This window comes from Anser cygnoides, chromosome 11 (genome assembly GCF_040182565.1).
Source record: "Anser cygnoides isolate HZ-2024a breed goose chromosome 11, Taihu_goose_T2T_genome, whole genome shotgun sequence".
Lineage (NCBI taxonomy): Eukaryota > Metazoa > Chordata > Aves > Anseriformes > Anatidae > Anser > Anser cygnoides.
The window spans coordinates 1,850,453-1,865,760 of record NC_089883.1 but is presented as its reverse complement, the minus strand read 5'-3'; the positions used below and the strand labels follow the sequence as shown (position 1 = coordinate 1,865,760).

General features: G+C 44.4%; 1 protein-coding gene across 4 annotated transcripts in view; it reads left to right on the top strand.

Annotated features, from left to right (window-relative positions):
* Window positions 1-9,007: 9,007 nt before the first annotated feature.
* The window catches only part of MAP2K5 (mitogen-activated protein kinase kinase 5), a 129,520-nt gene continuing 123,219 nt past the window's right edge, over window positions 9,008-15,308 (top strand). Inside the window, exon 1 of one of the 4 annotated variants that reach the window (XM_048046212.2) lies at window positions 9,008-9,274. In XM_048046212.2, coding sequence (XP_047902169.1) covers window positions 9,140-9,274 — 135 coding nt within the window. In that variant the 5' untranslated portion in view covers window positions 9,008-9,139. Of the gene's footprint in view, window positions 9,275-12,324; window positions 12,534-15,308 lie in introns of those variants that run through there. The other 3 variants (XM_048046214.2, XM_048046213.2, XM_067003536.1) reach the window with 3 other exon arrangements.

The window sequence follows — 15,308 nt, the reverse complement described above, 5'->3', positions numbered from 1 at the left end:
AGAAACGTTTACGCTATTATATTTAATTTTGGCCAATACTCTTGATACAAGTTAAATGGGTCTCACAGATGAAGATACAGTATTATAAGAAGCCTCATTAATAATAAAAATGACTTAGTGTTATTCTAGAACTGATTTTCACTGTATTGGATAAAGTTAAATAACTGCAGCTCATAAGTTTAAAGTCAAATACTGCTCATTCATTGCTGCGGATCTTGTCAATATCTTGCTGTAAAGGTTTAGTCTCAACGCGAGGTTGATAAAATGGTTTTTAATTACCAGACTATAAATACAGCTCTTCATTGGAGTTGCACCTCCACTCACTGCAGCTTGTTTGATTTCTGATAATGGGTACTGCTGACTTTGCTTACCTGTTTTTCGATAAATGCAGGCAACGTGACTCCTTGTCCATACGGTGATGGGCAAGTCTCCTTAGAGAACATCTTTGACAAACTACCCTATTGATTGCTGCAATTCTGTGCTGCTTGCAGTATTAAATAGAGACTTGATTTCTTGTTCAATGATCTCACTGTGTAACAATTAAGCAAATGTAATATTTTCTTGTATTACATGAAAATCAATAGACCTCTTGCTCTTATGAAGCTGATCATGCTAAAGGATGAACTGGAAGATGTCTGAGGGCAGAGTGCAAATACAGTCGTTCATTTGTTCCGTTAAGGCTTGCATGCGACCTGCTACAGTACAAAAAATGGAAAATAGGCCATTTTTAAGGGGTAACAGAAGTTATTAAATCATAATGAAATCTTTCTCAAATACGAATATCAACCTCCTTCCTTGCCTTTAAACAAAGGTAAAATACTTCATCTCATTCTCTTAGCTATAAATGGTGGCTGCTTAGCTTTGGCCCGAATGCCAGATGGAAATGTTGATGGCCAAGCAGGCTCATAGCATCTTGTCTGAAACATCTCTGTAAGGCTCGGGGGGATGCGGGAATGGTAAGCAAGGATGAGCGTGCAGTAGTCCTGTGAGGGCTCAGTGCTCAGCTGAACCCTTGCTCTTTTGGCTTTCTAATCCTCATCGCTGTAAGCTCATGCCTTGGCGCTGTCAAGATGGTGCAGTTTGAGGAGAACAGGCTCTTCTGTTGCAGGGAAGTCCAAGTGTTTGACCTAAAGGATGTCTCTAAAGTGGGCTTTAAGGATGAGCTTCTAGCAGTTTAATTGTTCAGAGATGGATTTGTGTGGGTAGCACCTACCTGCATTCTCTTGCCTGTGAGGTCCTTCGGGGTTGTCCTGTAACCCCATGGCTTCAAGAGGCAAACTTACAGGGAACCGGTCTTTAATTCCTCTGGTCCAGAATAGTTTACTTGTAGTTGTTTTGCTTAGCAAGTTCCTTTTTTCTATGTATTATACTGTGCATATGTTGTGCACGCAGCATACGCTTCTGTTGACAAATTTTTGTATAGACGATTGAGTTACCAAGTGACCCTTCTAACTTTTTGTGGATTTCATCTGCTCCGTTTCCTTTGAAACAAAGTGCAGCTTATCTTGTAACTCGTGCCTTAATTATCTCTCTACACTTTATTCAAGGATGATGTTTAAATGAGCGAGAGATGACATAAAAAGGCAGAGAGCTTTGTTTCACCTCCCTTAACAACTGCTTGGGATAACTGAAACCTTACTCGGAACCCAGAGGATCGGGTAGCTACTTCTTGTAGCAGTCTTTTTAAACAGTAATGACTACTGGGGGCATCTTAGCCTAAACGAGTGCTTAGCATTACATCTTACCTAGGTCAATGGTCTCAGGTATCCCAGTTAAACTGTGTTACTGTAAATTAATGGAAAATGTAACTGCGCTTTGCTGAAAGATCAATGTCCAATAAAGGCTGCACAATCAAATCTTGTTGCAATGATTGAGGTCCTTAATTGCCTTTCAAAGATAAGGTGGTAATCAACATAGGTTTAACTGATCTTTTTTACCAGTTCAATTACATGCTAATGACTACAGCCAAGTCAGGATCTTTAACTACTTATACTTATTAAATCTTATGTTTGTAGTGAAAAATTACTTAAGCCACACAATCGATAAAGCCCAGGTCTTAATTACTATATTTCACTTTTATACCTTTTTGTATGTTTGACAAATGTTTCACTAGAGACTGCGTAGCGCTAATGAGAGTACCCCAAGAAATACAGTTTTCTGTTACCGTCTGCTTCTCCAAACTGTGTCAAGATGTGGGTGTTCTCATGGTGGTTTCAACAACACCTTGTGACTAGTAATGCAATTTACATTCTAGGCAGCTCATGGTACTTAAATACCATTTTTTATGAATAATAGCACTGCTTTTATCGCTGGAAGTTGTACTACCTGATAGCCTTCCAGTGGACACAATTTTAACTTGAAGTTCTTAGCTTTTTTCCATTGTAGATGAATGTTAGACTTAGGTACATCTGCACCCAAGTACAGATGGATGTTCCCAGCTGTTTCTGGTTAGCACTTCACATTGCCTCAAACATCCCTTCCCCTGCATCGCCCTCCTTTCCATGGAGTACTACACGGTGCTTTTCTCCAGGAACCTGGAGCCACCACCTTTCTTTGCGTTACGCAGCAGCTGGATCCCTCCACAACTTACTTTGTGGCTGAAATGCTGTAACTCTGAGCGCATAGAATATTTTTTTCTTTATTTTTGGATATTTGTCCTTACTCTCAAATGTACGCTGTGAATGCTGAAAATCCTGAAAACTGCAGCAATAAACTTTGCCTGAATTTGAGTCAATCGTTTGAGAGAAACCATCGGTAGTTTCTGAGCTTTATGTTAAAACCTCAGTAACCAGCCCATTTCCTTACTGAAAGCAGCTCCAATTGCAGCAGGAAGGCAGGTGAATTGCTCGTCAACAGAGAGGCTCCCCCCCACCCCTCCCCAACTTCTTGTTTAATTGCTGAGACTTGAGAGGCTGGAGAAGGGGAGGTGACCAATGGTTTTGGTACTCCTGGAGCCTGCAGGAAAATGGGGCGGAGGAAACGTTCTCTGACAAATGGACTGAGCAAACGAGACTGAGCAAGAGCTGCTTCAGTGGAATAAAAGGAATGAAGTGGTTTTTGGGTGGGAAAGGATGGATTTGGTAGGAAAGATGTCTAGAACGTGACTGAGAATAAGCAAAATGTGTCAGGTTTTAAGTTGCTTGCCTCATCCTAATCCTGTTGAGATTTAAGTGTTCTCAAACCTGCTGATGTTCCTTCCAGTACTAACACGTTCTGGAAAAGGAGAACAGGAATCCAGTGTTCGTTCTTCCAGCGCTCAAAAGAGAAGCATTACTGCGTTTTGTCACAGGCCTTATTGTTTGTGACAACTTAAAATCGATGGAACAGGATTTATTGGAATCATTTTGTAGGCAAGAAAAATGAAGAAAAGTTTGAATTGACTAAATAGTCACCTTTGAGAAGCTAGCAGCGATCTAAACACCCTTGCTGTCTAAGTCTCTTTGCAAACCATAATTGTAGATTTCCCTGATGTATGTTTTTCTTGAAAGAAACGTAGGTATTTCTTAATAGTTGAGTGCCCTTAGGCTTCTGATTTACACCAACTTTGCCAGAAACAAAGGAGATTCTGCTTCATATATTATTTACTTCAGCCATTTAAATTAAATTGGCTTTGCTGTAACTCCTTAATCATGTTTGCTACAGAAAAGTAAGTTGTCTTGGTATTATTCTGAAATACACAGTTACAGAAATGGATGACATGTTACGCGTTCTTGAGCTACTTCATTCAGCTGAAATGTGCCAACAAGAAGTGGCAATTTAGGAGTTGCAGGAAGGGGAATGTAAAATAGTAATTATCGCTAATACATTGCAAGTTTAGTTAAAAGATTTTTTGGTTTCTAGAAAAGAACAAGATGGTATTACTGGGTTTGCAATTAAGTCTTTTAAATAAAGCATGTGTGCAGTGGAACACCAAAATTTGCATTAATGATTGGGAAACTCAGTGGAAATTATTGACCTTTGTGAATTAGTAAGTGAATAAGCGCAGCCGAAATAAAGAAGGCTCATGTATCACAAAATATTTATTACTCGTAGATGAGTGTAGTTTGACCTTAATTATTTATGCTAATACATCATAATGTTCTAGTAAATGCACTGCAATACGTTCTTAGAAAGAAATGCAGTCTACATAATGAGAGCTTTCTGCAGCGCTGTGAGAGGTCACGATTTTTGTCTGTGTTCAAGAACCCATCCAGATTATTAACATTTGCAATGAGGCGGTTGTCTTGCAGAAAACCCAAATATACATTTATTCATTTATATTAGAAAATAGAGAGGAAGCCACTAGATTTGAGATGATGGAGTACTTTGTGTTGTACTTAAGACAGTTTGGATGCATTATGGTTGCTATTTGCTTGGTAAGGTAGAATATGTATGGCTTAGATTTTAACAGCAATTGCATCACTTTAAGCACAGTTTATGAGCCCTGTACTAGTTCATTATAAAACTAATTTATTACTTGCGATGATATTAATAATCCTAATAGAGTTAAAACTGTAAAACATAATTCAAAGCAGTCCTTTGGACAACAAGTCTGAGGAAACTTTCAATTTTAAAATGCAAATTTTGAAATAGACTGCTTCTAAAGAACACTTGAAATTTCTGAATAAACTTATAACTATTGCAAAGTCAAATCTACTTCTTAGAAGAAGAAATGCCATTAGATACAATTGTTATACGCTTAGTGATTCATGGGCCTGGTTATACACATGCTTTGTGATGTATGAATTATTTAGTAAGAAAAATCACAATAATTTTGTTGTTACTCAAGAATTTATAGGTCGACAGAAACAATTATACAGACCCCGAAGCTGGTCTGGTGAAGTACAGTAATATCATTAACTATACACAGCCATTTTTGCTCAATCCAACTGGTCGAGTTTATGCTGCAGTGTTTCAGTAATTGTGCATCATATCTAGCGTTTAAACAATATTAATTTTATTATGCATGAAACATGCCTGTATTCTTTATTTTAAGATATGTTCGTAATTTCAAGCAAGAGCTGTAAACATCAAATTTATGGCTTTGGGTTTTTTTCAACTCAAGGTGAATTTATGATGAGAAAGAGTTTTAATAGATCTATTTAAGGATTCTGCTCCCACTGAATTGAAAATAAGATGAATTCATGTCCTGAGTTTTGATTCGCAACAGCCCTTTGCCTCTCAGTGGCACTGATTTGTGTCTGGAGGCTCTGAGCACTGAGTTTCTGCCTGTTTAAACCCCTGCAAAATGACTGAGGAGCAGTGGGAAGGCCTGGAAGGAAGGCAGCTGGTTTTCTGCAAGTTTTCAGAGCAGGTTTTAAGGGATCTTGATCTATACTTGCAGTTATCAAGGTGGTACACTTGGGTGATGCTCTCCTGGGAGATGCATTTTGAGAGAAGAAAGGCTGGACACTTGACCTACTCTTTTCATAAACCTAAGGGAATTCCAGTTGCTGCACTTCTGCGCTTGCTGGCAATATGAAGACGTGAGAAGGAAAAAAATGAATATCACTGTGGTATGTTACTTCAGCCACATAGAATGTTATGTAGATTTATGTATTAATCTATTATTTATTTATTTATTTTGGGGAAAAAATGTATGCTACTAAAGGAATGACCAGGTGCCATTTATATTTATTTATTTATTTTTAGGAAATGAGGAGCTTCTCATTTCTTATATATAATAGCAATAGCATATATATATATAATAGCAATTAGAAATAGTACAGGAAGGAATCAGAGGTGATAAATTTGGTAAACCAAGGACTAGCATTTAGATTCTGCTTCCTGTGAGTCTGTTTTATATACTGTATATGAATTACATGTAATATAGTACAGTATTGCTAATGCAGTATACCAAAAGATTAAGTTAAGTTAAAATGTTGAATAACTTTTAGCATGTGTTGCTAACAAATGTTAACCATTTAGTATGTTACGTGGTAAATGCACGTTGTTCCTGCATCATAACCTGGCAAATTCTGGGGGTACTGAGGTTAAAATTTCCCAGAGATGCACAGCAGGAGCTATAACAAAAACGTGGGACGTCCTGACTCTGCCTTATCCTCAGCTTCCTTCGTGTGCCTCTTTTCCTTCTCCCCAGTGACCTGAGCGTAGAATAGCGGAAATTATTTTGTGGTCCTAATGCTGTTGCTCATGCACTTCAGCTCCTCATACAGCCAAGTGCAGTTGGCATAATTTACCTGCTTTGATTTCCACTGAAGATTACAGTGTGTGTACTGTAAGGGTTAGTGTAAAAATAGCATGTAGGTAAAGAAGTGCTGTGTAGAGAAGACTGCGCGAGCTCTGAGCGCTGCATTATTCATCTGCACTGGCCTGATTCACTCTGAAGATTCAGCTCACGCATCCCTCCACTGATGGCAAGGAAAATGGGGAGGGGAAACCTGCCGGACACAGGTCCTTGAACAGGAATATTCACAAGCTGGGGCAGGAGCATCAGCTCTGACTTTGCTTCCCTTTCTTTCTGTGGAGTTTTTGCTAGCAGGACTAGAAATTTCATCTGTGGTAGTGAAACTTTGTCTGTGGTAGTGAAAAGATGGAAAACGAGTGTGTTAGATAGCTTCCTTTGCAGTGGGAATTAGAGAGGGAAACAAGTAATAACTTATTTCCATACTTTTTGAGGGCCTTGCAAATTGCCATGATAACCATGTTACAGGGAAGCACTGGGGTACAGCATTATTTCCACACCGCTTACCGATACTCCTCTGAGGTTCTGCAGCACGGCAAAGATGGTAATTTTAGTATTCTTCTGTGTCAGCATTTTGCTTTTCCTTGAAAACAAAAATTTATTTCCTTTACGTGGCCATCTCCAGATCTCCTCTATCCTTTCCAACGGCAATGGAAAGCAGCAGAGAGCAGCAGCAGACTGCTCTGAGACAATTGTTCCTGCACTTGTAGCATACAGCCAGCCTGGAAGTCTGTGGCACTGAAGAAGGACGTTTCCCCCGCACAAATAAAAATAGAATTTATAGAAGTCAAGGGCTTTGTGATCCTCCTGTAATTAAAGAACTGGTATATTGTTCCCTTGCAGAATTTGAATGTTATGTCGTTGTAGTTAGAAAATAACTTCCAATACATAATTATAAATAGGAAATTCATGCATATTTCTTGCTGACAGCATGTCAGCTGGATTTAGTGGAGAAAACTGGACTGCTTCATTATTTTATTCCTTTGGAATTCTTGAACTTCTTGTGTCAGAAACTTTTAAAGAGGAGATTCTTTGGACGATTACTGAACTTTAAGAATATTTTATGAGACATTAAAAATACATTAAAAATACCTGTGTTTTGCTACCCATTTTTCCCCCAACATTGAGGAAAAATATAAAAATAGATTTCTGTAATTATACCAGAAATTCTGGAGGGTGATTAACTTAGTTACAAGCGGTGCAGGTAGAATGGAAATTTCTTATGAAAGATGGGTTCTAAAGAAATATGTAGCAAAAACAAACCTGTATCCAGACACACATACTTGATGCACTTTACTTCATACGATATAAGAAACTTGAAGTTTGATTACATCTGCATCAACACAAATCAGAATGGGGGATTAAGGTTATGATTAGCCCCAGAAAAGCTACATAATATTTATGCAAATTTGGCAAATTGGGTTGATTTTCCCCATAGTCTTGTAAATGAAAAAGACATTTTAGAAAAATTGCAGTTCTATAGAAATTCTATGATTTTGTATCCTATTCTTTAAAATTTAATAGAAAATGAATCTGATTGAAATGAACCTGATTGAAAGGTATACAGGGACCACAGGTAAAAGGCTCATTTGAACAGAAGGAAGTCCATGTGGGCAGCGCCAATTCCTTAGATATTTAGGAGCTGGGGCTCTATTAATTTATAGTGTAGGAACTAAATTATAAAGTTATTGAACAGAGATAGAATTTATCTCTTCTAATGGCCATTGAAAGATTGTGATTTTTTTTTTCTTTCCCCTCAAGCTCAAACAATGTAGAATTCTAATGTGAGGAAGCTTGAAGATGGTTCAGAATTAAATCAAACGCACGTTCCATTTTTCCCCTTCAAAATTGATAATGTAAGTCAAACAGTCCAGTTTGTCATATATGATAATGTGAGAGATTGTGATAAAATGCACAGATCCATAGCCTACAATTGAGATTAATGCTCTGAACTGAGCAGTAAAGTGTTGTGCTGCTGCGCTGTGCCAAGCAGAGAGCCTTCTCACCAACTTCTGTCAAAAAAGAAGCTTTTTTTCTTTTCTTTTTTTTTTAATACCCATTCTTGGTGCTTCTGAAAGCCGGGCTTAAGCATTTATCGAGGACTTGCCTCCCTGAGGCTGTGGTTTGGAGCGGCCTGTTTTGAAATGGACAGTCTTCTGAAGAGCCATGAAGAAAATATTGGATGAATGACTTTTACCTGGACATCAGTATGAGATATTTAGCAGAACTCTCATTCTGTAATTTAGAGAAACAGCAATAGGAGGGATGAGCACAGCAGTCAGATCGAGCCTCTTTGCGGGGCCCCATTTACTCCTTGGCCTTGGGTTCTGTTGCGTTTTGGGGCAGGGACCTGGCCCCAAAGTGGGAACAGGGCTGCGAGGAATAGCTTGAGGCGCCCATGTTTGGAATTTTATGTAGTGAGGGGAGGAATCTCAGTTTAAATAATCCGAAGGCAAAAGCCTAGTGAGTTCCTGTGGAACGTCTGCCACTTGAGGAGCCTCCGTTACTTTACATTCTGCGGGCCAGCAGCGCTGGACATTTCCCACGCTTCTTAACTAAGGCAGGAGCCCCGATCTGTTTGACGTGCTGTCTCAGCAGCAGTTTTCCCGTTCAAACCGAAGGCCAACGCGACCCCGGGCCCCCCGGAGCGGGGCCGCCAGCCTCCTCCCGCAACATGGCGCCGCCTCCGCCCCCTCCTCCTCCCGCAACATGGCGCCGCCTCCGCTCCTTCCTCCTCCTCCTCCCCTATTTTTTTTTTTTTTTATTATTATTCCGCCCCCCTTCTCTCCTCCCGGCGTCTCCGTTTTGGTTCCGGGGCAGCGGGGCGGTTGCGAGTCCTTCCTGCGGGCGGGGAGGGGCGGAGGCGGCCCGGCCCCAGCCCCGGCCCCGGCCCCGGCCCGGCGGGCATCCCCCCGCCGCCGGCCCGCCGCAGCATGTGAGCCCGGCGGGGCGGGGATGCTCTGGCTGCTCTGCGGCCCCTCCAGCGCCATGGAGAGCCAGGTGCTGGTCATCCGCATCAAGATCCCCGACGGCGGAGCCGTGGACTGGACCGTCCACTCGGCGCCTCAGCTGCTCTTCAGGGACGTGCTGGTGAGCGCGGCCAAGGGGGGGGGGGACGCGGCGGCGGCGGCCCCCGGAGCACGGCGGCTGGGGGAGGCTCTGTGTTGGGGGGGCTCTAACGGGGAAATAACCCCCTGGGCTCCGGGAAGGGCCGCACGGCGGTGGGTTTTAGGGGAGGTGGTGATGCCCCGAAGAGGGGCTCGCAGCCAAGGGCCCGTGCTGCAAGCAGTGCGCAGGGAAAGGCCCCAGTCGTGTCCCAAGGGAAGCCTCCAAGGGTTTTTGTCTTGCCCCACACGCAGCATCCCCCCGTCAGCGCGGCTTGGGCACCGTGGGGTGGTCGTGAGGTGTTGCTTGGGAGCGACTGGGAAAGCTGTCATGTGGAAATCAGCGTCGCCTCGGCTCGGGTGCGGGAGCTGCGCGCCCCGCGTGTGGGCTGAAGCTGGACGTGGCGGTGCTGCGGGTTTGTTGCACCTCTTGGCCCTGAGCTGCCCCAGAGCCTTCTGAGGGCTCCCTTGTGCCCCGCAGAGTTGCAGAAGTGCCTCCATCCCCGCCCAGGTAATCCCTTTGCAGCTGCTGCAGGTGTTGTGGGCATGGCTTCGGAAAAGCGTTTTGCTTGTCAGTGCTCAGCCTTGTTGCTTCAGCACAAAATCAGCTGGAGTTACGTGCACCTTAAACGTGAGCTGTGTAGTCTGTTTAGCAAGTGGAGCTGAAAAGAAAACACTATTTAAGCTTGAACTGCCATGCAGTAGGAATCAGCATACGGTGTACTTGGTTTGGGGTAGCAGTGAGGTCTGGGGATCCGAGTCCGAAGCTGGAGAGGTGTTGAGGCAGCACAGCTGCAGCGCGGTGGTCAGGTCCCGTCGTACGTGTGAGGCTCTGCGGGTGCTGTCGTAGTGCTTACGGCTGCGCCGTCAGGCAGCGGCTGTGGCCGGCGCATGACTTTGCGACCTGAAGTTAAAATGAAACTGTGCGTTCAGTTGTGACACAACACTGAGAGCATGTGTTTTGGAGCCGGATCTCAGAGAAGCAGAAGTACAGTAGCACAGTTGCTCGAGGAGCTCCGACAGGCTTTACATCCCCTAATTTATTAGTTGGATTGGGATGAAGGACTGAACTTGGGTCTAGTGAGGTACCCACAACCTTGCCTTGCTGCAAGGAATTTGAGTACCTACCTCCAGCATACTTAGAGAGCCTGGCAGAGCCCTTGGCATCTGAAGTGCTTCTAAGAGTCGTGATCAATGAACCACAAGGACTTCAAGGAGTACCTGAGGTCATCAGCGCCTGCAGTAGTCTCCAGTCATGTGGAAGTGATGCTTCCCGAGAGCCGTGGCCGTGCTAAGTGTGAAAGAAGTGGATCAGGGAGGATGTGTCGGGCCAGTCTTCAGCTTGGCACATCTCTGGTTAGTGAGGACTCTACTGCAAATACTTTTGGAGAGACGGTTATGTAGGGGATCTGACGTAGAATATGTACGACAAGTCAAAGTGGAGGGACTGCGATCTGACGGGGGTCACACAGAGCGTTCTCCCTGCTGCTACATGGGCAGTTCCTGTGATCGGCAAGCTCGGGTTTAGTTACGCAAATCCTCCACGCTCAAAAGCCAAGAACCGCAGGCAAGCTTGGCTAATGCAATGCCGGTCTTGCTCTGCATCGCTGTTGAAGTCATGTGGAAAAAACAGAGGCTTCTGATTCTTCCCCTTCCACGTGGATTTTGATGCTTATCCCAGTTTTTATTTGTAGCCAGCTAGCAGTCCTCTTTCATATCCCCACTCACTGGTGGAACAGAGCGAGTTGTTCTGGGTTGAAATGTCCCAGCTGTTTGTCGAGGGGGAGTGAACGGATTTCTGCATCAGGGCATGTCTGTGTGGGTGATGATGATTTTCAGTTTTCAAAGCTATCCACAGTACCTGTGCCCTCTCTGGCAGTGCTGGGCTGCGTACAGCAGGTCACACCGTGGTGACACATCTCGGCCGTGGTAGCGTGCAGCTGGGAGCACAGCCCCGCGGTCCTGCCGTTTGGTGACCGCCACCCGCGTGTCAAAAACACGCTTGTGAGCACTGAGATGTTAAGAGAGGGAGGAAGAAGTTCAATAAGGTCTGAATTGTCTCAAGGCCCTTGTTTGTTTAAGTGATTGTGTTGGAGGAGCTGCCCTCGCGGGATGCGTGTGTACTTAATTTCTATGGTACCTTCAGAAATTAAATGAAATAAGGCTTGGCGCACTGAAGCGTGGTAGATCTGGCACCACCTGTGGCTGCAGAGGGCAGGACTGGGACAGACCCGGAGTCTTTTGTTGTCCTTCTGCCTTCACTGTGATTTCCACTCACCTTGTAGGTAACTACAGAGGGCTTATGTGTTCGAGTACCAATTAAAGATAGCACAGAGAATCGAGACATTCCCTAGTAAGGTAAATTACTGAACACTAATAATCCGGTCAGACCCCACCGTTTTCCGTACCGCCTGGCTGTGTCAGCAGCAGGCACAGGAGCTCCAGGAGCCCCTTTTCTCCCAGCTCGTGGGTTGCCCGCGGAGCACTGAGCCCGGTTGCTCTGCGTACAGCCCTGTGCAGGGTGCAGCGGGCACGATCCCACCCAGCCACGTGCTCCATGCTCCCGCAGTCCAAATGCAGGGCCTGCAAGCACTGCAGTGAGTGCACCTGACAGCCAGGTCTGAAAACCAGGTGTTTTCCCCCAGATCTGCAGCTGGGGGCTCGGGGAAGCTGTATAGGAAGGTTGTTCTTCCTTCTTTTAAGGCAAGTCCATGTTCTGCTTTGTACTGAGAAAACCCCATAGAAAACCCTTTGAGAAGACACTTTTAACAAAAATCACATTAAAAAAAAAAATTAGCATCTTAGAAGTATGAACAGCCTTGCGAGTACGAATTACTGTAGCCTTGCAGCATTACTCTTCAGATTCATATTTTTTTTCAGCAAAGAAGCTGTGGTATTATCTCAGAGTACGCTGTCCATAGCCATGGGATAACCTCTTGGTAGCTGTGGGGCTGGAGTCTGAGAGTCTGATGCCCAGTGCAGTGCCTTACGCTCTAAATGACACTTTTTTTTTTTTAATTTTATTTTATTTTTAAGTTTTCAGCTGCTCTAATTCTGCCCCGTGGAGGAGCCTTCCCAGGTCGCTGAGCCGTGCGGCGGTAGCGGGGCTGCGCAGCCCTGGGAGCGGCGCTGCTGGTGTATTTGGGTTGGGCATTTGCCCGATTACTTTCCTGAAGTGGGTGCTAAGAGCCGTTCTTCATAATGTCACTTCAAATATGTCCTGCCCATATCAGCTCTGCGGACCTGTAAGTTACCAGTAAACAGATTTATTTTAAAGGCGCCGCTAAATGAATTACAATGAGCTTGTTTTTTTCATCAGGCTGTCTGGACTCATTTGCCCGAGCTGTCACTGGAGCATTTAAGCGCTCGGTGTTAATTCAGGATAACTTCGTGATGTCATACTGAGACAAGACCAATTTCAACTGATAAGAGAACGGGGCCCCCGGCTTCAATATTTACACTGTTATTAAAAGCAGTGCTTTCACATTTTCTGCTCTCTCACCCAAGATAAGTGCTCCACAGCTATTCTAGAGAGCGGATTTGACGGAATTCCTTTTTGGCTGCCTTTCCCTGCTATTGCTCGTCGTTCGTGGAGGCTTTTCAGTCTGTCAGAAGCTATCACACGTGAGCCCACTTGAGAAATTGTTTACAAGTCACAATATTTTATTCCTCGTGATCTCTGTTGTGGTAGCAGAAAATCACCGCACGCAATCTGTTGAAATTTCGAGTAATCCTTTAAGCTCGGGTCACCGTGAGGGCTGCTGGAGGGCTGAGCCTGGAAGTCTTCTGCAGCTGATGAAAATCCTGCGGTAGGAACAGGGTGGAGGTGTCATTTCCCTCCCTCCCTCCCACCTCCTGCGAGGCTGCCCTTTCTTCAGTGCCGTGGTTTCACAGAGGTACTGAAAGTCAGCCAGAGCAAAGTTTTTGTGCTTGTCGGTGGGGTCGTCTTTTTAACTATTTAGCGTAAGGCAGAGTTACGGTGAACAGTTTTTGCATTGGTGTACTTGGTTGCTACACTTTTTTTGAAGAAGTCCCAACGCATTGAAAAAAATTATTTTCAACGGGGAAAAAAAATATTATAGAGGAATTTACCATCACTGCTGCAGTGCTCGTGCAGCTTTGGGAGCCTTGGGGCTGTTCTAGCAGACATTTGGGGCCTCCAGAAGCGTCTCTCACTTAGCATATTTACACTCCTCCCAACTGCACATTGTAAACATCCCAAAATCAGGTTTATTTTCTGATACCAACTTTTAAATCCACGTAATGGAAGTGTCTGTGTCCCCACACACGAATGTTCTACAAGTAGCTTAAACCTAATGCAATTAAAGCGTGTTTGGTGAGGAATTTTCAACGTTTAACTAAATAGATTTAGAAACAATTAGTTAACAGCACAGTCTTCTGGTTAGGCAAGACTTTAATTCCTTGTTAGGGACAGAGGGTGCAGCGTGTCTGGCTTTTGACAGAGTATCTGCGGAGTTGTCGAACCGTGCAGAACTATTTAAATGGAAGAATTTTGATTAATATGGCAGTGCTTTGGATCTTTTTATGGTTGCGTAGGTTTACAATGTGTATCATTGGGTAAGCTGTATTGCACATCTTTTGTCTTTTTGTATACAATTAATAGTTGAAATTACTGTTCATTTATTTTAACATCTAAAATGGGAAAATGGGAAAGTTTTTAGGAATATTATTTGCTTCAGTTAGCCCTGTGGAAATCTTTGTCGCTTTCGCTGCCTTCTCATTATATTAATTGTGTCTCTAACATTGCACAGAGTGTTTAATTTCCTGTTTTCAGATGAAAAAATAGAGAAAGCAGAAGTGACAGGACAATGATTCCTAAAGCTTTGATACGGGGGAGTGCTTAGCACCCCAAGATGCTCACAGTGTACGTACTACAATAAATATTTTTGTTCATTAATTTCTAATCACTTTGTGACGCTGTCAGCGGAGAGACTGTCTGACATGAGAAATCAGGCAGCAGGAAGGAGAAAACCATGCTGTGCATTTCTGCCGTGCCCCGACATGACATATTGCAGCCTCGCGGAGGCTGACAACAGCACATACGCCGGGAGGCCGGGATGCCTTAAATCTGAGCACGACATTTCACTGGATTTTCAGTGAGTGCTGTGTGTAAAGGCTTTAAAAAAAAAAAAAAAAAACACTCCAAACTCTGCTCACCTCGGTTTAGTTGTACAGGAAAGGCTTGTATTTGGCCCAAAGCAGCATTTTTCTGCGCAGGTGTGTGGTGTTCAGCGTGCACTTCGCATCTTCCCCGGGATAACGTCAAGGCTGGGGCTGCCCGGTGGGTTACCACGTTAACTGCTTCGGGTCTTTTAACCGTAATTCCTCCAGAGCTGCCAACGTATTCGAATCCCTCCGCCAAGCACCGAAGGAGTTTAAATTCTGGTTAAAAGTGACAAGGGGCCCTGCAGCCCTCCTGGTCCGCGCGGTGGGCAGCGCTCCCGGGAGCGCGGCGCTGCGAGGCAGCGGCCGGCAGCTCGGCACGGCTGCTGGGTCCTGCTGCTTTCCTGGGCAGCTGTGGAGTGAAAGCAGCAAAAATCCCTTTGGTCTGCAGCGACTGTTTCGGTTCACGTGGGCGGCCCCGAACCCGCACGGAGCTGTGGTTGTTGCCCCGCTGTTGGCGAGCTGCGGGCAGGACGGGGGAGGCGTGCAGCGAGGCTGCCTCGCAGTGCAGGGGAGGACCGAAATCTGGGAATCGAGGCAATGTGAGCGGAGGGACCGAGGCAGAAAACCTGCTTTCTCACTTAAAAACCCATTCGTAAACCTCTGCTTTTATGACTTGCCTCCATGAGTTAGATGGACGCTGTTCCATAACCCACGGACAAAATCGATCCTTTATACCGCAGCAACAGGCAGCACTGACTTGTTTGCAATTATGATTGAGCTATTTAAAAAGAAGAAGGTATTCCTGGAGGTGACGCGCAAAGGAAGGAGAAGAGCGTGGTGATTCGTATTGATTTGTGTTGTATGCTGAAAAGTTGGTGATTTGGGGGGCAGTG